At 46.5% G+C, this 21,263-nt stretch overlaps 7 protein-coding genes across 7 annotated transcripts; 3 read left to right on the top strand and 4 right to left on the bottom strand.

Moving 5' to 3' along the window:
• Positions 1 to 219: 219 nt before the first annotated feature.
• On the top strand, positions 220 to 726 carry GIQ15_04640 (uncharacterized protein; the record flags this gene model as incomplete). The annotated part of the gene is made up of 1 exon (XM_033552057.1): positions 220 to 726. One exon carries the CDS (start codon positions 220 to 222, stop codon positions 724 to 726), a length of 507 nt encoding a protein of 168 aa, XP_033405787.1.
• Positions 727 to 1,678: 952 nt separating this feature from the next.
• GIQ15_04639 (uncharacterized protein) lies at positions 1,679 to 2,193 on the top strand (the record flags this gene model as incomplete). The annotated part of the gene is made up of 4 exons (XM_033552056.1): positions 1,679 to 1,747; positions 1,805 to 1,893; positions 1,947 to 1,991; positions 2,070 to 2,193. 4 exons carry the CDS (start codon positions 1,679 to 1,681, stop codon positions 2,191 to 2,193), a joined length of 327 nt encoding a protein of 108 aa, XP_033405786.1.
• Positions 2,194 to 3,198: 1,005 nt separating this feature from the next.
• GIQ15_04638 (type I phosphodiesterase/nucleotide pyrophosphatase family protein) lies at positions 3,199 to 5,530 on the bottom strand (the record flags this gene model as incomplete). Its single annotated transcript, XM_033552055.1, has 3 exons — positions 3,199 to 3,554; positions 3,608 to 4,738; positions 5,227 to 5,530. The coding sequence occupies 3 exons, from the start codon at positions 5,528 to 5,530 to the stop codon at positions 3,199 to 3,201; spliced, it is 1,791 nt and encodes a 596-aa protein (XP_033405785.1).
• A 361-nt stretch (positions 5,531 to 5,891) lies between these two features.
• On the bottom strand, positions 5,892 to 6,967 carry GIQ15_04637 (cysteine-rich secreted protein; the record flags this gene model as incomplete). Its single annotated transcript, XM_033552054.1, has 2 exons — positions 5,892 to 6,427; positions 6,502 to 6,967. The coding sequence occupies 2 exons, from the start codon at positions 6,965 to 6,967 to the stop codon at positions 5,892 to 5,894; spliced, it is 1,002 nt and encodes a 333-aa protein (XP_033405784.1).
• Positions 6,968 to 9,084: 2,117 nt separating this feature from the next.
• GIQ15_04636 (PHP domain protein) lies at positions 9,085 to 10,608 on the bottom strand (the record flags this gene model as incomplete). Its single annotated transcript, XM_033552053.1, has 1 exon — positions 9,085 to 10,608. The coding sequence occupies one exon, from the start codon at positions 10,606 to 10,608 to the stop codon at positions 9,085 to 9,087; it is 1,524 nt and encodes a 507-aa protein (XP_033405783.1).
• Positions 10,609 to 11,594: 986 nt separating this feature from the next.
• On the top strand, positions 11,595 to 13,036 carry GIQ15_04635 (serine protein kinase Sky1; the record flags this gene model as incomplete). Its single annotated transcript, XM_033552052.1, has 6 exons — positions 11,595 to 11,767; positions 11,829 to 12,163; positions 12,222 to 12,392; positions 12,454 to 12,572; positions 12,630 to 12,795; positions 12,849 to 13,036. The coding sequence occupies 6 exons, from the start codon at positions 11,595 to 11,597 to the stop codon at positions 13,034 to 13,036; spliced, it is 1,152 nt and encodes a 383-aa protein (XP_033405782.1).
• A 309-nt stretch (positions 13,037 to 13,345) lies between these two features.
• Positions 13,346 to 21,039, bottom strand: GIQ15_04634 (uncharacterized protein; the record flags this gene model as incomplete). Its single annotated transcript, XM_033552051.1, has 7 exons — positions 13,346 to 13,379; positions 13,452 to 13,531; positions 13,611 to 13,826; positions 13,886 to 14,464; positions 15,062 to 15,480; positions 15,538 to 16,082; positions 17,063 to 21,039. 7 exons carry the CDS (start codon positions 21,037 to 21,039, stop codon positions 13,346 to 13,348), a joined length of 5,850 nt encoding a protein of 1,949 aa, XP_033405781.1.
• Between the last annotated feature and the right edge of the window lie 224 nt (positions 21,040 to 21,263).

Genomic DNA, 21,263 nt, shown 5'->3' with positions numbered 1-21,263 from the left:
TGGGAGCCATCCACGTTGGTTTCAAATACGATATTCATACTTTCTCCCGTCTTGCTGCCTGGGGCTAGAAAATGTGGCGTATATTGTACAGGAGGGGCTATCATCTATAAAACGAGCCATCTCATCCCCTCGGTGGTAGTTATATTACTTCGAAAGCAAACACAGCTTCAATTCATCAGCTCTATATTAAATATTTCAAGCAAGCAGCACTCAATCAATATGCCCGCCACGAAGACCGACTTCCCAACCCAAAAAATCCATCCATGTCTATGGTTTGACAAAGACGGCCTCGAAGCTGCTAAGCTCTATACCTCCATCTTCTCCAACAACCCTCACTCCAAAAAAGATTCCGCCGTCGTCGATGAATCATTCATCACCAACGAATCGGCAACGCTAGTAACATTCAAATTGAATGGACAAGAATTCTCAGCCCTCAATGGCGGGCCACATTATAAGCATTCCCCCGCCATCTCCATGTTCGTGACCTGTGAGAACCAGGCAGAGGTGGACTATTTCTGGGACGAGTTAGTGAAGGATGGAGGGAAGCCAGTGCAATGTGGATGGTTGACGGACAAGTTTGGCGTCTCGTGGCAGATTGTTCCGAGGGCACTTCTAGAGCTGTCTGCTGATGAGGATAAGGAGAAGTCGAAAAGGGTCCAGCAAGCGATGATGAAATGTATTAAGATGGATGTGAAGGCGCTGGAGGATGCATATAATGGAGTGTAGTAAGGGCAAAGGGGATTCTTAAACTACCTGCTCATCTTACAGCTTTTAATTTTCATTTCCCAGAATGAGTCTTCGACATGTGTTTCTTTATCATCAGCCTTGAGAGTGACAGTCACTTGGTTAAAAGCTACAAAATCAGCGACAGAAGTGAGACAGATGAATAGCACCGGTTTCTAGTTGTAGGATTTTGTAGGAGCGTAGATATTGAGACATTGTCTGATTAATTTTTAGAAGCGTTGGGCCTCTCCTGCGCCCAGTTTTTGCCGGAGTTGTTACCTCAGTTTGTTCGATGGTCCGGAGATAGATGAGAGGTTGGGCGTGAATTGGTGTTTATTATTAGAAATGTTCGATGAGATCGACTTTAAAGCTGAGCGAAACATAGCGAAGGATCCTGTCGAACCGTGGATCGTGAAATACAGACCGCATGTGAGGTCGTCCATGATAGGCTCTAAGCTGCAGGATTTTACTCCAGGAAGTTCCCCAAGTCGTTCGGCAGGTAAATCCGGATTCCCTAAGGGATTATTATCATTAGCTGACATCGCTACTGATGGTGTTTTGCAAAGAAAGGTTTCCTAGTACCACATAGACAGAACACATAGCTAGTACTTTTAGTGGTAGCTGGCTTGTCTCATGCATGCTCCTTCCAGGGTTTGAAGGATTCTGGTCAAAGGATAGAATATCTCCCCATCTTCAGCTCATGATTCATGTCCCTACCGGGCAAGACTCCCATTGGGTACGTGAGGGCAAGGAAAAGAAGAAGAGATAAAATGTGGTTTGCATCAGCTAAAGGCTTATATCTTCCAGGGCTCCTTCGGGAGCGTCTATATAAGAAAGCCCCAAGTGCTCTGTAATTGAAGACTTGTTCAAGAAATCCAAGCAACTCAAGACCAGCCTTTTCCTCGTTTTAACTACTATACAATTTCCTCGTTGTTCAATCAACTCTTTATACAAGATGCGTTTCTTCATGGCAACTCTTCTTCTGGCGGCAACCTGTGTGCTCGCTGACGATAAGGCTAAAATCGTGAGCCCTTGACCTTTCTAAATACTCTTTCATGACATCCACCTAATATAGAATTAGGGAACCCTGAACAAGGACCCCACATGCGTGACCGCTACTACCGTTGGCAAACTTATCGATAGCCAATGCACCAGTATCAAAGATATCGCGTATGTGTTACTCTTACTTATTCATCAAGTCAACCAGCTAATTTTAGTAAAAGTGGTATCAATATGCTCGCAGACCATGCCTTCTGCTATGTTTATGGGTATGTTGACCCATTCTTCCGGCGGGACCTCGTTGGTGATAAGGCATGGAGATAGACTATGACACTAACAGCAGATAGACGTGAGAATTGTTCAGGCGAGGGTGAAGCCACCGATATGTTGAAACCGGGATGTCATGCGATCGCGGACTTTGCAAACGGCGCCTCCTCAGTCATTTGCTATGGCCATTTTGATTCTCAGTAGAGTCTACTAGAGACGGTTCGTTCAATGGGTTTAAGTCAATTGGTTTAAACAAGGCTCGTCTTTATTTGCGACATTATAGCTTCTGGGAATATTGGGCCTCATACTCTCAGCTGTCCACTCATTTTACCTGTACCTAGCCTGGTTTCGATGCAATCTCAAATATAGGATATTAGATATCAAGTATTTAATTGACCTGACATTGAACATTAAATTGAGCATCAAACGGGCCAAATATTGAGCCGGATATCGAATACTAAATTGGTCTGATATCAAGCATCAAACTGGCCCGATATCAAGCCTGATATCGAACATCAAACTGTCTGATATAACCACTGGCCTGAGCATCAAATTGGCCTGATATTAAGCCTGATATCGAGCATCAAGCTGAGAAATAATTATGTATTACTCGGATAATAGATAATCCATACCCTTCCTGTATTTTTAGCCAATCATAATGAGTAATCTGTTACTAATACAACCTTTCTTGTGCCAATATGTAATGCTGTAAAAATACGAATTTTGGCAGCATGTAAGCTATAGTCCGCCGTATTATGGTTCAAGCGGCCTGCGTCCAATGTCTCCCCTTAATTATAAAGGTAGTTGCAAGATAAATATCATAATATACGTACTCAAGCGAAGGCGATGACTTGGTAATTTTAACAGCCACTGCTATATAAAAGATTAGCTACGTCTTTAGAAGCAATCATGCAAATAACGTAAATAGAATGAGAGAGGCGTAACAATATTCCTATGACCTTCTCAGTCCTTGGATGTGTATAAATTAAGTAACCACCAGCTATACCCAAGGGTATAGAGGGATGCAAGATGCTAATGTGTTTTCCAAACACCGTCATCACAACGCCGCTAACAACAAATGGCTAATATAGAAAAGCGTAGAGTGAGCAAAAATAGTAAATAGAACTATTAAAACAAAGCAGGGGTATATGAAGTGAACATAAAATAAAGAAAGGATCAAAGAATAGTTTAAAACAACAAAGCACATAATTATGTTAATCCCACTGCGTCAGTTAGGTCATTTACCCAGCCTCTAACTTTGTCTAGAATATTGAGCCAGAAGGACGAAGACTTTTCTTGGCCTTTACCAGTTGCGTCAGGTGGAGCAGGCGTACTTGTCTTCGCGATGGTGGATGTGGGGGAACTTGGGCGTTGAATGGGTCGTCTAGTAGGGACAGGTGCCGTGGTGGATGGCGGGGGATCTTGACCATCTAGGTTTTCAATGGGAGGGGTTTTGCCATCAGAGTGTAGGCCGACGGGTTTGAGGGGAAGACGTAAGGTGCCGTTGTTTGGATGGGGTTTGATTCGTAACGAATCACATACTATATTATATACTTCGATATTTTCTGCGTGGTTGTTAGCAATCTTTTGAAGTGGAACGTGTGAAGTATCGACTTACGAAACGGTTCGACTCGACTATTCGCTTTGTGCGGGAAACTAGGCCCACGAGCAACGAAGATGGCTCGCATAAGAGGATGCTCGTGATCATAGCCGTGCAAACCCTTAGGATGGTAGACAGTGCCGTCCTTCTGCGCCTTTTTCACGTCAAAATCTGGTTTTTCGACAATTGCCCAACCTGTCTTGGGGATTACCCACACTGGCGCTATCCTGTCATTGTGTGAAAAGTGGTAACGCTCAGGCATTGTTTCGCGGGTGTAGATTTCGAGATTCTGATCGTGACCCAATGACAGCGAATTATTTCGAGCTTGCTCATATATTAAGGGGATATCTTCAGCTCGCTTTGGCACAAGGCCCCGAAGAGGCCAGCCATCGATACGCTCGACCAGGTCAAGATTCACCAGGTCATCAAGCTGGATCAATCTATCCGTCGAGGTAGTAGCCATTCCATGATCAGAGACGACCACAATATTCACAACATCGGTTAGATTTCTTTTGTCTAAGCCTTGAAGAATCGATGCTAGCATTTTATCAGCGCTGGCAATGGTCGTCCTAATTTCTGTGCTATTTGGGCCAAACGTATGCCCTGCCGCATCCACATCCGGGACATATGCCGCAATGAACTGAGGCCGTCTCTGTTGGATTGACTGTGGGATGTTTTCATCCTTCTCTCCTGGGAGATCTAATAGATCGAATATCCGTTCGACTTTGCGTGGTAGGGCCTCGCTGCCGTTGTACTTATCTAGAAACGTGGGTTCAATTCCCATTATATGTGCTTCCGAGCCTGGCCACATATGGATAGCGGTTTTAACCCCTTGTTTTTCGGCAGTGGCCCAAAGGGGTTCGGCCGTCCACCACTTTGGCTGCATGCTTTTAGCAGGTTTTGTATAGAAGAAATCGTCTTCTAATTCGGGATCCCAAAACGTGTTCCCAACAATTCCATGGCTCTCGGGGTACAGGCCGGTGACTAATGTAAAATGGTTGGGAAATGTGACGGACGGGAAGCTTGGAAGCATGTACTTGGGTGATATTCCACCGGCTATGAAGGAATTGAGGGTTGGTGTAAGGCCGCGGGTGAGGAAGTCTGCCCGGAATCCGTCAAGGGAGATGAGAATAGTGGTCGGTAGAAAGACTGAGCTGCCGTTATACATGGTATCAGGGGGTTGTTGGTGAGATAATCGATAGCCACTCGAAGCTTTATATGCCCCTAAATACAGGAGAGAAAATAAAATAATTATAGCGAAGGAAATAAGGGAAATTATTCGACATGACGAGCCCTAGCAAGAAAGAATGAATGTTAAAAGGAGTCCACTCCAACTAGAATTGACAGAGGTGAAACTAATAAACTCACGTTGTTATAGTAGCCCCGGCTGCCTATTACTCTCGGATCTAAGTCAATAGATATTGAGCTTATCGTTGAGATTGAGCGCGAATCATCATCGGATTCAATAGCTTTGCAAACACCCTCTTCCATTTCATACATTAGTTCGTCCTCTTCCCCTAAATTCATAGCATCATGATTGCTGCACGCGGAGCTCCTCCGTCTTCCCCTGTCTCGTGCCATCGCCGCCAGTTCCTTTCTCCGTCTCCTCTTTCTTTCTCGTTTTCCGATCCTCACACTAAAACTCCCGTTGTCGTGAGGCGTAGCACCGAATATCCGTCTTAGGCCATCTGTAGGGCTAGACTTGGCTTTGATCAACAGGCGCTCTCGTTCCTCTTCCTCCTCGAGCACGGTACGGTCGTGTTGTACTAGGTCGAGGGTACTTCGGGAAGCTTCCATGAGCTGGTCATCCTCCGAGTCCGACTCTTGATCCGATAAAGCTCGTAGAGGCGTGACATCTTCATCGTATCCAGCTGGAGAGAGAAGAGAGGGAGAAGAGGCAGGGCGGCGCTGGATTGAAGACTGGTCTGGTACTGCAGGCATTGGCGTATTATTGGGTGAGAACGGCTCTGGCAGAGGATATGGCGGGTACTGTGGTACTTGACAGATCGCGTACTGCCAACGTTGCCATGGGGAATTGAATGCTGGGAGGTGGCGTAACGAGCTGCGAAACAGCTTTCCTTGCTTGAGTTGAATCTTTACATTGCCTTATCCGCGAGATAAGGGGATGGAGTCGCAAGATCTAGGCTCACGGGGAAGCTCACGTGACAGATCGCCAATATAACGTCGAGACCAACAAACTACGACATATCGCGATATTTAACAGGTATTGGCAGTCTTGCATATTATAAAGGCAATATATTATTAAATTGCTATCCCGAAATTCCCTAAAGTTATACTATGATTACTTGTGACACTCCCGCTCCGAGCAGTCAATCTTGTCACAACATTGATCCTTGCCATTGCGCCAGATGCAATTGTTCGTGATGCCCCTTACAGTACACGGAACTTCCGTAAGCTCGAACGGGACACACGGCTCAGATGATCGCGTGTAGAAGGTAAGTGCAGGTTGGTTCGCCGGGCAAACGGGCCCGAGGCCAAATTCTGCGCCAGTTATACAGTATTTGGCGCATGGCCATTTAGTGATAGCAAATCTACCAGCTCTTGCAAAGTCCGGAGTTTTGCCAATATGGCCACCATCCGCAGCGTTGTTCATCCATTGACCTGCATCTGCTCCATCCATTGGAGTCCCGTGCAGGTCTTTGATATAGAGCTCGTCCCCGGGATTTATGGGCCGTCCTGGGTTGCATGTCCGGTCTCTGCAGAGTTGGAATTTTCCAAAGATGCGATCTCTGCTATCCGGGGCCGAGTTGTAGTACCCGCCAGTACGAGTGTATCCTAGAAGTTCTCCATTTTTCTCGAGAAAAGTATAACATTTTCCTATTGGCAGTCAAAGTTAGGCAATGAGAAATGCTCATTATTCGTAAATAAGCATATAGGGAACTCAAGCTTACCGGTCTTTAGACCAGATGAGCATTCTTCCGGCTCGCAACAACCTTCGGTAGTCACATTTTGGTTCTGATCTTTGGTGCAAGCGCATTTGTTATCCACAAGGGGCTTCCCATTGCTGCAGACATTCCCATCATAGGTGTGACCAGTTGGGCAGCAGATATAGCCGGTAGCCTCTGAGCCGGCCAGATCATGGCCTTCAGCACAGCAGTCGAATGCGGTGGTGGATGATTCTTTAAGTGTTTGACCTGGCAAACAGCAGGAAGCAAATGCCTTGTCGGCACTGGGATTAAGAACATGGGAATCAGGGCACGAAAACCCGTCCTCAAACCCTCCTTCTCCAATCCAGGTAACTTTGTTGTCCTTAATGACAGCACTATCCCCAATTCTTCTCACAGCGACATTGATGGCATACACCTGGAAGGGGGAATTGAAGATCGTAGTTAACAAACTAAGGCGGAGAAGCTTCATAATTGTTATCAATATAATAGTCAGTGCAATAGAGTAGTCAGGTCTGGCGTTTAAGAGTTGGGAAGTTTGAGAGGCGGGTTAATGCCCGTATTTTATACCTTTCTCGTCTAGATTAGAAGCTAGATAGACCCAGTGTATAAAGCACGAAACCCCCTCTGACTGAAAAAAAAAAAAAAATGTTGATCTCGACATATGATATCTTATTCCTTTTTATTTCATGTTGAACTGCAGAAGGGTGGTCACAAGTCCACTGTCAACACTGTCAATTGCGCAGATATCGCGGGGTAGCTGATCCGTGACGGCTGTGACAAATTTGAATTCAGCTCAGCCCAGCTGAAAAGATAACCATTATTATCAAGGAAAGCCATAAATTTTAAGCCACCATTTTTTGTCCCAAGTTCACCAGTTAGTAGGCTTAAGTCTCAACCATCCGTAGTTATAGGGGGTATCTCACGGTGATTTTCAACTTTAATCACCCATAAATTGAACATCAGTCCTCCAATAGGAAATAAAAAATGCTGCCATTATAGCATGATGCCGGCATTCATTATTGTTATCCGCACTGCAGAGTCACAAGGTGAATAAACCCCTGAGGTCATAATGGGTGAAATTGTCGGGCAGCCAACGTCTGTGAAGCCTTCGTATTCCGACCCCGGTCTAGGTCGACTCAGGCGAGATATCACGTATGTATCACAAGCAGCAACTGTTTAGGAACAACTAGTTGACTGACATGCTCATAGTAATGATTGTGCATGTTTATAGACCTTCTCCTTAGCAATACTAGACCCCCAGTTGATGGTAGGATGTAAAATCGTGGATATATCCGCGCATACATCAAAACAAAGTCCCGTGGAAGTGTAGATGAAGGTTTGATTCCTCATGCTCGTCGATCTAGAAATCTAGAACCCTCGCAATGAGAAGAAGTCGAATAATCACGCGGTGCCTGAAAGCATAATCAGCCTTCAATGAGCAACTTATGCTGTGATACAGTAATCCCGAGTTTCCGAGGTCACATTTCAATGCACGGTGCACAACACAACACAAGAGGGATTCGCCTATGCTTCTTGAGTGTGGTAATTAGTGTAACATTAGCAAAGATCCTAGATTTCTATCGGGGAAGGGCGGAGGGGAAAAGATAACGATAGCAAGGGAAAATTAGCCGAATACTTGGTCAGACAACTAATTAATAACAAGTTGATATGGAATCCTTCTGATATGGATGGATCCTTCGTGCGAGAGTTATCTTTGTGTAGGTTGTTATCTAAGACGCCAGCTCCTTTTAGCGGTTGGAAATTTAAACTTTTTTTCGCGGATCGGCCCGTTCTACTCCGCAACTTTACATTTGTAACTCCACTTCCCTGACATACCAACGGTCCCTCAACAGGTACTATTTATGTTGTGGATTTGACCTCTTCCCGGGCGAACTGCTTTGTATGGCTGTCTTCTGCATAATTTGCTGCAACTTTAGATCCGCCGGTCGACTCCGTAGCATTGCACCTGGACTTTAATAAGGCTAGTAGGGTCTTGTCACGCTTTCGGTGTCCACCATTCTGCTTTGAGATAGTTGACTCTAAAAGGACAATTTATGCCTTTGCCGACAACTATACGATAGTCACTGATACCTGCGTCATCAGCCAATATATATTTTGAGCTCCTTCGGGATGACCTACCATCGTACTATCCATTGTTTGGTCAGTTAGCTAGATCACAGGGGCTCTTCTAGAAGGTCTTCGAGGTCAGTTGTTCGGGAGCTCAATACTGTAGAACCAATACCACTCACTAGATGATTTTATTCAGAACACACGAGGCATTCTGCTACACTGGACCTTCTGACTGGTATCGATTGTCGGTGAAATTAGCATTCTATTAAGCCTGACCCGAACTATATTGCAAATCCTTTGCACGGAGGTAGTCCATGAAGCTCTAGTAAACATTCACCACTTCATGATTTTTGGTCAGCGTTCTGCTATTTAATCAATACTTCGTCATATATTCATATTAATGTTTTTCTAAATGAAATCAAGTAAAATAACAATTAAAAAGATGAACGAAACCAGAACCTCACTAATAGATCCCACCGAGCCCGCGATAGATAGGTCTCTTATGTAAGGCCCCTATTATATCCAAATTGGATTTGTTAAAGCTAACATGGAGCCCTTTGAGTCCTGTATTTCCACTCTGACGAAGGCGTACTTTCGACTGAATTTTAAACGAAGAGTGCTGTCCTGCTGTGGGATAGCCATATGCTCAAGTGGACCTTTATCAGATATAATGACAGCAACAGAACCTTCGGGGAGACCATGAACTCCAACAACTGCAGATAATGGGCTCTGGCTTTTATCCCCATTGACTCTATCGCCGATATGAGTGGTGCCACTGTGATGGTCAACAATAGTGAATTGGATATCTATTTTTGGGTCGCGGACAAGGTAGGCCCGATTATTACGCAGGCTGTCCACAATATGTGCGGTCGACAGGCTTTGTGCGCGGACGATTGTAGTGGGCGTGCCAATGGCAGATGGAGACTTATGATAATCGCTGCCACCGATAGCAAATTTCTTTGAGCCCTGCACAAGCATGCTGTGCCACTTATCCACGGCCTTTCTATCGGTATCATCCCAGTTACCGTTCCAGACTTCGATCCCGTCCATTATATCAAAGTCATAGGACCAATCGCATGCAAGGCAATCAATGTAGGTAAACGGGTGGTTAATAACAGCAAGTCCTCCCTGGCTCTGGACTTGGGCGACAGCCTGAGTGATACCAGGGTTGTTGTCGGCCTTGTAGCGGAATTCTACCCATTCATTCCAGTTAAGGCCTATAGCGTTCCAATGCCCGCCGCGAGTAGTAACTTCGATACCTCTTCCAACAAGCATTGACGGTGGAGCGACGGCACCCCATATCAGGTCAGATGATTGTGTATTATGATCCGTGCTGAAAAAGAAAGCAAGGTCGGCTTCTTGAGCGAGCCCAATGACTGTCTGAGGCGTCTCTTTGCCATCGGAGTGTATAGTGTGAACATGAAAGTCGCCCCGGTACCACTTGAAGCTAGACTGCCCCATGTTGCTCCCTGAACGTTCATTGTTATCAGAGGATTGGTTCATGTAGAGGCTGCTATCGATACGGCTGGGTGCAAAGGCCGGTTGAAAGTAAGACTTGATCGGCTCAAATCCGAGTTCCACGGTTAACTCATAGTCAATGCCTTCGGGGACAGACTTATACGGCCCAAGAGCCACTGACCAGGTACCTGGCTGGATTGCACCAGCAATGTATCCAGGAGACGCATATTCCGGGGAGATGGTAAAGTTATTCCTTGCACCACCAGACCATCCACGAAACCCAGTAGTAAAATTCCCATCAAGAGCCAGACGGTGGCCCTGCTGATCCCAACATCCAAGGTCCAAGGCGTTACCTTTGCCTTTCAAAGAGTATTTTTGAAGCACGGAAATAGACGTCGTTCCTTCCGGGACATCAAAGTCTGCAAAAATGAACTCCAGGACCTTATCCGCGGATATATGGCCTGTCAAGTTCAAACGAACGGGTTCTTGGCTCTGCGTCGAAAGAGCACCAGTGCTTAGGGATGCAGTCGATACTGCTGCTCCCGCGAGCGCTGTAAAAGTCGTTGCAATCCAGTTAACCATTTTCGGTGGCCCACTACCTGTGGAAGGCCAATATGGAAGAGAAAGGATCTTGGGTAATCTGCGCAAGAAAACAAAGGATCAAGAACTCTCTCCCAGAAACATATTTATACTACTTAGAATGCCGAATCCGAAAACCGGAGGCGGCATGTTAAGTAGTATTTTCCCCTCGTATTTGCCCATCCAGGGCTGTGTCTAATTCCAGGATCCTGATATCGTGCCGGCGGAGTCAGGTCACGATGTTTCCATCGTATCTCCGGGCAGACCAAGTTCTCCATAGTTACAGCGAGGAGTTGTTGATGTTAAAAGGGGAACGTGCGTCCAGTGGACAAAGAGAGCATACCCACGTGAATGATGACTAATCAGATAAGTTAACCTTATTTGAGTTAGGCGTTTCATTTTTCCGGTCCATATTCGGAAGGTCAAACAATCCTCTGATTGGATAAGCCAGTTGTATCACGTGAGACTATATCAAATAAAAACGTCCTGAACTACTTGCTAAAACGATCTCTAAAATGCTGTACAGAGTGACGCCCCTGTATTTGGGAGTAGTCTCTTTGTTTTTTACTGTATATTTAAGCTACTAGATATGAATCCAAATATTGCTAAGATGTCAATGTTTGATATTATGCATTAGCGGTAGCACCACCACCAGGCACCGGGATATTAAACACCAGGGATAGCCAAGCCTATCTGCATTATATGGTTCAACAGGCAGGACAAACCTATAGCGCTCCTTTATTTCATACAGATCTCTGGGTTTAGGGGTTAGAGGCCGCTATAGGACTATCTAAGCCTCTCTTTCTGCTTAAGCGGCTAATATCAAAAAGACATTTGAAAAGGTCGCCGTCTTGCTGGTCTTACTTTTTCTTCTTTTTGATCCAAGGGGTTTCCACATTTTTGAGATATATCTTTAACTATACATATCTCCTATCACTATTGCTATAATGAATTTTCTGAAAAATTTGCTCCCGGCCTCCGTCCGGCGAATGTCCACGACACAGAACCCTATTAGCAAGCTGTCAGAGGAGTCCTACCAAATGTACCGCCCAGGCGGATATCATCCCGCCAGATTGGGGGACATGTTTGACGGAAAGTATCAGGTCGTTAAAAAGTTAGGCTACGGTGAATATTCAACAGTGTGGCTAGCTCATGATACAAAGTAGGTACCTCAGGTTCCCATGCAGATAATTATGGTCTAACTGATAAATGGTTAACCAAAGAACCGATGATGTTGTTGCCTTGAAAGTCCTCCAAGCGGAATTTAGCAAAGCTGAAAAGAAAAATTTCGAGGTCGAAATATTACGATTCATGAAAAACGATAGCTCTACACACCCTGGGAAGCGACATATTCTTGGTATTTCCGATGATTTTCAGCACCATGGCCCCAACGGAAACCATATTTGCTTAGTCCACGAAGCAACGGGCCCAGATCTAGCGAGATTCCAGCGTCGGTTTCCAGAGGCTCAACTACCAGTGCCGATGGTTAAAAGGATTGCGAAGCAATTTTTGCTAGGACTTGATTACCTTCACCGTTTCTGTAAAATCGTTCATACCGGTTTGTGCTCCTTTCTTTAAACCATGTTAATGGAAATATGAAGCTAAAATTTGTGAAGATATAAAACCTGGGAACATTCTAATCGAAATGAACGAAAATGAGCCGATTGCCTTGCATATCCCCTCTGCGGATGGATCAGAACCCGTGGATTTTTATATGGCTTCTGAGCCCCTACCTATGAATAGTGATGCCTCTAATACTGGTATATTCTTGGCTGATTTTGGCACAGGTAAGCGAGCCCAACGAAGTTAACCATACAAATAATATCAAGGTATCTAACACCACTGAAGCTAGTTGGGCCGACAAACACCTAACGGAGCTCATTCAGCCGCGCTGTTTACGCGCGCCGGAAGTCTTACTTGAGGCTAAATGGGACTCAAGCACTGACATATGGAATGCAGGATGCGTGGTAAGAATTCTAAGCTTTAATATCATCGGACGCTTTTTGATTTAACATCGGTTTTAGATATATGAGCTTATGGAAGGCAAAATTTTGTTTGATGGCCGTCCAAGTGCGGATGGGAGCTACGCTCCAGAGCATCATTTGTCCCAAATGATGGCTCTTTTTGGCCAGTTTCCAAAAGGATTACTCGACAAGGGCAACGCGTCAAAGAAGTACTTTGACTCTGAAGGTAAGAAAGCACACCCAAGTATATAGTCGAAATGGTTTAACACAACATTGCAGGTAATCTCAAAGGCATCCCCGCGTTAGGTGGCTTTTCAGTGGGCGGATTTATCGAGAACAAGGGTCTTTCTGGTCAGGAAAAGTTAGACTTTGTTCACTTCCTTGAATCCATGCTTGTTATTGCACCAGAGAGGCGAAAGCCTGCACACGCATTGCTCGATGAGCCATGGTTGAACAAAGAGTATTGAAATGGATCAAATGATTGATAGCGTGGCGTTTATGGCTAAATGGAGCTAGCCATACAGAGTAAGCTTGTCGTTAATTCATATTTAATACTTTAGAGGAAAACGATTTTTCATTCGTGTTAGTCCGGAGCCTCAACTTTCTAATAGGAGTATAGACGGCCTTGGTTATCCATATGAAAATTTAGTGTTAAAACAAAGATTGATATAATTCTAGCAATAAACTCTTTCTAGAATTTATATTTGCTTTAGTCTATCAAGTCCAAGAGGTCACTCTAAAAAATAACACCAAAATTTCAGATCCGAGAATGTTTGTTAACTTTGGCCAGCTCGATGAGCGGCCTGGACGCTACATACGTCCAGTGTATGGCACACTGTGAAAACTTGCACGAGAGCGATTGCATGTATGTACATAGCGCACAAGATGGAAACGTGAAAGATCTGATGTGAGCTGCCCCAGATGTCGAATTTACCCGGAGCGAAGCGTTCTGGAGTTCGAGACTGTAACTGTCGGTCAAATGACTTATCTTTCAAGGAATAAGGGACGGCGAGCACGCAAGCTTACCCCATATAGGCTTACTCCGCCGCCATAGAGAACAAGCTCTAGCAGATACCATTTCATTCCTGAGTACTGAAGCATGTACTCGAGCCCGTATAGCTGCACTCCATGCAATAGGGGAATGAATGCCGACGCGCCGAGCGCAATGTAAGCGCCCACCCTCACCTTTCGCCAGCGCAACGTTCTGAACCTAGGTATCGAGATCAGAGCAGCAGTAGCGCAACCTGAGACTATGATCTAGAATTCATGTCAGCATATTGTGGACATGGAACCAACCGCGGGGAGGGTTGACTGACGATGGCCCAGTGCAATTTTTGCAAGCCCGGATCACAGATAAAAATATAATAGATGCCTGGAATAAATGTTCCCACAGTCACAATGACAATCCCCAGCAGGTCCATTCGATGCCAGAACTGTTCTACGCCATGCGAGTAGGGTCCCACTAGGTGGTATGCCGCGCTGAAGATTAAACAACACTCCGCACACAAAAAGAAGATCCCGAACATGACATAGTCTGTTCTAGAGACATTGAAGAGTTGAGGCTCAGAGAGGACGCGCATGAAAGTAGTCGCGATAATCGGTAGGAGTAATGCCCCGACCAGGTGGGTATACACATTACAAGTCTCATTGTGCAAGAATGTCAGGCTGGCGAGGATCTCCAAATAATCTGCTTTTTCTCGGCGGTAGCCGCTGAGGATGTATTTATTATCCCGTTGCCATTTGGGGGCCTCATGCCATGTCACAATTCGGGCTTCAGATTTCTTCCGTCGGGTCGTGGGTGCGTCCACGGTGCTTGTATTGACGCCCTGCTTCTGCTGCTTCTTAATCTCTGTTCTGAGCATCATCTCTCTGCCCGGGTGATTTAGGCGCGCTGACTGAAGTTCGGGGTTGGTGGTGTACGAAGTTGAGGCTCTTTTACAGGAAAAGAACAAGTGATAGATTAGTAAGGAACACGCAGGGGAGGTCTTAAGAACAGCTAAAAATATGGCTCTGAAACGGTGCGGTACTGTGCCATGAAATATGCCAGTTTGTATATACCATGTATAGGCATGAGCATGAACTGTCGCTAGTTAAGCGCCGAATTTGACGGCTCGACCCAGCCTTCCCAGGCACGCTTTGGGGGCTGATGCTTCCTATTTAGAGAGACCTCGATTATTCCGCAGTGCGGGAAGTGCCAAATCGACCATGTAGTTATGGTTCATCGCGTCTTCGACCGATATACGGCGACCAGGTTCATAGACCAACATAGCCAATAGCAGACTCTTCAGGCTGCCTCTCTCCTTTTCACAAAACTGACAGGTTTCCGGTGTTTCCCCTCTCCCCATATCCCAAAGTCGCTGGCTAAATGGCCTAAATCCAGGTGTCTGAATGCGGTTCAAATCTGAATTCCAATCCCCGTATTCATTAAAGAATTCCGGCCTGTTTTCCCAGACTTGCCACCATCTTTCGGGTAATTTCCCAAAAGTGCTTACCATTTCTCCAATCACATCGTCCGGATCTCCAAATAATGTCTCAAAGAGGGGTCGTTCACCTAGGATCTCATAGAGAATACAACCAAGAGTCCATAGGTCAGCAGCCGGTGTAATGGTTTCGTGAAAAAACCCTTCGGGAGGAAGAAGGGTATTCGGTGTATATAGTTTCTTTGGCGGTTTATCGGGAAAGAACGAAGTTCCAAGATCAATGATCTTAATTCTGCAATCCACGACCTTATCACTTGGGACCATTAGATTCATCGGCACAACAGCGTAGAGAGGGGCTTCTGGCCCAGTAGGGACCTTATCCACACGAGTAATAGGCATCTTAAATGGTACTCCAAATCGGCCACGTATCTGTTCCGTGCTTAAAGCATCAAAGTCGACAGTCTGGAGAAGGATATTACCACAGTGCAGATCTTAAATAGCAATTTGTCAGTAAAAATTTGCATTAATCGGTAGACGAGATAGCATACCTCCGTGAGCGATTCCTTTGGAATGCATATAGGCAAGACCCATAACAACTCGAGCGGCAATGGCTCGTGCAGTCGGTAAAGGAAACATGAAGTCTAGACTATTCTCTTTAGACTCCGCAATACTGCGTCCAGCGGCATCAGTCACCAGGCAGGTATGGCGGCCATTAGGCCCATCAAACGAGAACTCGTCTAGCAAGGAGATAACATATTCACGGCCCGGATGACAGACATCTCTGCTCTGGAGATGCCGCAAGATTTCAGACTCGGAATTGTTCCTTGAGGCCTTGGCAATGGCAATTTTCAACGAAACATGGCGGTTCTTTTCACGATCATGAGCGAGCCAAACAGTGGAATAGGAGCCGTAGCCTAATTTGTGAATAATCTTATATCTGTCTCCGCAAAACTCGTCGTTGATATGTGTCGGGTGATAGCCTCCTGGGAAATAGCCTTCCAAATCTTCTACTCCATCTTCGGGCACATATACGAAATCAAGGTTCGATGAAGGTTGTATCTTGGTGTCTAGGGGCCGGTATCCACGGCGAATGCTAGTAAAGCGCAGTATCTATATTTTGGAACTTGTCAGCAAAAAGTCTAGGTGAGCGGGCGACAATTCAAATGTAAGAACTGTCGTACGCACTATATAAGAATGACAGAAATTGGGCAGCAGTCGGGGCCTGAGTATTGCTGCTAACATCGTCGCTGTCTTAACTCTGAAGAGAGGCAGAAGAGGACCATTGGAAAAACTTCCCGACTTTACTCCTTGTGCTCAGCCATCCAGAAGTTAGGCCCATCCAGGTCGTTTGTTTAGAAGCCACGCAACGCCCACCTCATCGAACCTCTGACATGTCCAAAAGAAACCCCAACTAAACCTGGTAAAACTAGTAGTAGTGATATTATAAAAAATAACTATAGAAGGAACTATAAGAAACAATCACACAGGTATAGGAAGAAGTCCACACACTATATGAAGTTAAAGAGAAAGAGAGGAAACGGGAGCAAATTGATATACCAATTTATGTATTGTAGGTCAGAGAAGAAACAAAAAGATTGATATTAGAGAAGCTGGAGTTGATATAAAGTCGGTCGCATGACGATAGATCCAAGTATGGAAGGCGATATCAGTATTCAAGCATAAAGTCCATATTCATTACTCTTCTCTCCATTAATACATAATTGTCTCTCAAAAAGGAACTCCAAAAACTTCCGTTTATGCCACCAATACAAATACGTGTACAGACAAGGAAAACCTTCCAGGCTCCATGGCCCATGCCCATGTAGATGCATATGCAAAATGTTCAGATGCCATGGCAAGTAAAAAAGAACAAAAGAAAAGAATTGGGTGATGTCAAACAAATGTTAGGTATGCATATATACAACCCATACAATGAAATAAAGAAATGAAGCCCAGGGCAATAAAATGGTCTTGGGAACGGGGTATAGATAAATCATAAAAGCAAACTGCATCATGACGGTTCAAGTCTAGGCTTTCAGCCAGTTTCTCCATTCACAGCGACATCCACCTGACCCGCCGTCTATTCCTGCTCCAACAGCAGGGTTCGCACGCTTCCTCATGTTTGGTGTAGAAGAGACATTGAATATTCCCGGGGCAGGGTTAACAAGAACCCCTCCGAAATCACGATGTTCAAGCTGGAGTTTCTTTTTCGTCAGTATTGGCTTCCCACCCGCATCAATACCGTAGCAGTATACGACCTTCTTCTTAGGGTCACCGCCATGACGGTCGAGTATTATCGTTACAGGATAAGGTAAGGTGCCAGGACGTCTGAAATCTTCCGCAAAAGATGGCGAAGCTGGACCTGGATCAGCGGAGGTTGAGATAAGTTGTAATCCTGCCTCGGATGGCTGGGTCCAGATCTGAACGAGGAATCTGGTTTGTGCCCATGTACATTGTACGCTTGCGGCGGACTTTGTAGAGCCACCGTTTAGATCGCTAGGGATATTTCCTGTTTCTTTTGAGTCGCCGATTGGACGGGACGATTTAAGGAAGATTGATCGGTCGTAGTAGGTATAGAAACCGTAGTGCTCAGTCGGTAGGCCACGGTCATAGAGGCGTAAGGGCTGTGAGATAGTGAGGGGGTAGAGGGATGCGGGAGCCGCGGTGCCGTCAGTGTCAAGGGCGGGAGGGGGGATAAGCTTGGAGAGGTCTGGGAAGCCCTCGGTATCCCGCCGGCGATGAGAGTTATTGTCGGTTCCTGGGACGCCTTTGGGCGGTGCCGTGTTGAGAACAGTCACGAAGAAGGGCGTTTCTTCGCCTTCGAAGGGGCTTGCCGTTTTATCAGTTGTGTTGCCGAGGAATGATTGCTCTTCTAGAGTCGGGGGTGCAGGAGAGGGAGTGAAGTCGTCTCGACGCTCGATAGGATGTTGTAGCTTTGCCCAGCTTCTAAGTGCTAGCAAGTTGGAGAAGACATTTAAGTCTCTCTTCCCCTTATCGGCAACCGTGGTACTATGATCGTACGTCCCGTTCTTGAACCGAATATCGATCTTAAACCGCGGTTGGTCGGCATCAAATGGGCTATTCGCATCTTGCATCTCCTTTGGTAGGGAACAACTCCACATACTCGTAGGCGCGATGCAACCTGAATTGATACCCGCAGCATTCGGGCCGGCAACAGTAGATATGCCTGTCGGAATAGGTGGATATCCGGTTAGATTTAACCATCGATTATCTCCCATGTTCTCTCCAGGTTGCTGACCAGGCGTTGGCTGTGGTGATGACCCTGGTGGTCGCTGAGCCCCCTGACCAGGATGTTTTCTTGAAAGAAACACGCCCAGCAGAACACCTAACCCAATCAAAAGAAGAAGTATCAAAATGATGATGATCAAGATGCACTTTCTTCGTTTCTTTCTGCCTTCGCAATCTCGTCCGCCAGCACACCCCTTTTTGCACCGGCACTTTTGTCCACGCCAGAAACTCCCATCTTCACCAACCACTTCCTTACGCATTATCTTTTTCCTCTGTATCTCAGTCACGGACGGTAGATCTTTGATTCCAATCTTAGGCCCAATTTTAGGAGTCGAACGGATAATGGGAGTCTGGAGAATAACCGGCGATACCTTTGGGTGACGAGGTAATGAATTAGACGTTGGTAAAAGATAAGTCCTATCTGGTCGACGAACGAGGGGAACATCGCACATAGGGATGCCGCCGGCATTCAGCGTCGCTTGAGCTTCCGGGGAGAGAGGGCCAGGAGATTCTAGCGGTGACTGTCTATCTGGCGGTAAGATGGCACGGTATTTGGGAACACCCTTGCGTTTTATAGTGCCTATGCCTGCTAGTTTATCCTTTGGCCGTTGGGGAGTTGACTCGGGAGAGCCAGAGGAATCAGCGCTCGCTACACTAGCTCTTGAGGGAACTGCAGGTGTCGGTGGTACTATCGGAGGCGGTCGTCGGGTTCCGACCATCGTTGGCATGGCGTTGTGAAAGATAGGGGTTGCTGTTGCATGGCGGACGTTGGGGGATATCTCGGGTTCATCTTCCTCGATCATCGTAGATGCAGAGTCGGAACGCCTCCTGCCGTCGTCAGCCCGTATATCATCGACGAACTGTTGAAAGAATGGGTTGTTTGTGTTTTGGTCCTTGTGGGTATCAGGCCTGCGGATAGTTGAATCGGAGTCCCTATTTGTAGGTCGAGGCGGAGTATTGTCATATGTGCTTGAATAATTGGCAAAGTATCGACCATTCGATACATTCCGAGTAGTATGACTGGGGCCGGTACTGACGCTGGCGTGGTGACTACCTGGATCTGACATCATGAATGGGATCGACTGCGATGTCACTGCGGAGCAAAGAGAGGTTCTATGCTCTTCACTGTCCAGATGCTTAGGTGTACCGGTGGCATGACCCTTATTGCTGGTGTTGGTAGTGTTGATAGTAAGATTGCTAGTTCCGACCTTCATCTTCTTCTCCTGCTGAAAGTACCAGTGGTCAATATCCGGCCATTCTGTGACGTTACTCTGGATTCTTTTATCCTTAGCCCCGGCACTCTCAGGAGTGATGGGTGAAAAGACAGAGACCAGTCGTTCGCGCCAGGCAGCACCTACACCTGAAACCTTGGGGGATGGTGACCCCTTTTCGGTGGCTGTTTCTGGAGTGATGGGTGAAAAGACGGAGACCTGCTTGTCACGCCACTCCTTGTTTGTCAGGAATGAATCATTGCTTTGGTTTGGTATTGCCAGGTGTAGTCGTGCATTTCTCGGTAATACTGGCATGGGTGGCCGCTCTTCAGCCTCTCCTAAGGATCCGGTGCGGTGAATGGTGTTGATGGTAGTCATGGTGCTAGAGCGGGATAAGAGAGGGGATAGGAGATAGTTCCACCACCCCTCTGATCGACGACGGGGAGATATAGTCTCAAGACTGAGACGGTTCGAAGCTGGAGCTAGTCCACCGTCGTTCTGGCCTTGTTCCTTGTTGGAGAATGATCTCGGTAGCGGAGCCTGCTTGGGTGAGCAGTCTTCCTCAAACATGGTCCCTGATGAAAGAACGCGTCGTCGTCGTTCTGATATTGCCTCCATGCTTCCAAAGGGGCCCTCGACTCCATGGCTGTTGGCGTATGTTTCTGGTGGTGGCAGGGCAGGCACAGGGGGAATGTCTTCTTCTCTATGAATGCCTCTTATCATTGGCGTAGCTTGCGAGTAGATACTTGATGCTGGCCTGGGTCTTTGCCGTGTTGGTTCCTCCATCTTTTCCTCTGCCCACACGCGTTCTTCACAAGCAGGCGTCACGACTATGGTGGGTGTGACTGGAGTGTTGCCGTGGCTGCGTAGACTGTGTATACTATCCGTTCTACCTGGTGTAGACCTTGCATCTGAGCTAAACGCCAGTGCTGCCGGCGAGCCCAGTGGTACTGATACGCCGATGACGATGGGTCGATCAGAAGGTGATACCGTCACCTCCGATGAAGGCTTCTGGAATAAACGCGGGGGAATCTTTCGTGCCGACTGACGCTTCTCAACGCGAGCTGCCCTTGACTTGGGTTTGGACTGAGAGGTATCGACTAGCACATTCTTTGAGTTCACCGTAGTAGATGGATTATATATCTCCTGCAACTCACTCAGACCGATGATCTGTCTCCCCTCCTGATGTTGCTGCTGTAATGCCCACTGGTGTGTTCTATTCTGCGCGCCAGGCGCCGAAAAGTTCGTCACCAGGTTCAATCCAGGTCTATTCTTCTTCTTCGTCACACTCGCCCGAGTCGGCTGCTTCACTGTCCCCCAACGGCCCTTGAGCTTTGATATACCGCCCAACCCTTCCTTCGACGTCAGGAACGGGTTATTAGAGTTGAATTTCTGCACCTCGGCGTCCTCTGGTGATGTGAACGGGTTGGAAGGGTCTGGAGATGAGTCGAGGTCGTCGAACGGGGTGAGCAGCTCCTCGCTGATAGGAGACGAGAGGGGGAAGGTCGGCATCTGCGGCAGCTGTAGGTTGGCTGGTTTCGAGCCATCTCGTCCCTGGCTGTAGGAAGAGGTGAATGGATTGTTGGACATGGTGGCAAGTGTCCTGGTTCGATCTGAGAGGTTGAGAGGTGTATGTAGTTTGTTGAGACAAGGTCATTGTTTATCAGTAGTGATATCAATAGCAAAGCAACAATAAGCGTGAATAGGGAGCGTGTGCTATTCAGATCACCATGGCGACAAACAGCATGACAATAACAGAGTAACTGAATAATAGTCCCGAGAGTCCAAGTAGTAAGGGTGATTAGTAGTAATAT

This window comes from Arthroderma uncinatum, assembly GCF_011692745.1.
Source record: "Arthroderma uncinatum strain CBS 119779 chromosome Unknown scaffold3, whole genome shotgun sequence".
Classification (NCBI taxonomy): Eukaryota; Fungi; Ascomycota; class Eurotiomycetes; order Onygenales; family Arthrodermataceae; genus Arthroderma; species Arthroderma uncinatum.
The sequence above is the reverse complement of the archived record's forward strand: the minus strand, read 5'-3'. Positions and strand labels throughout refer to the sequence as shown.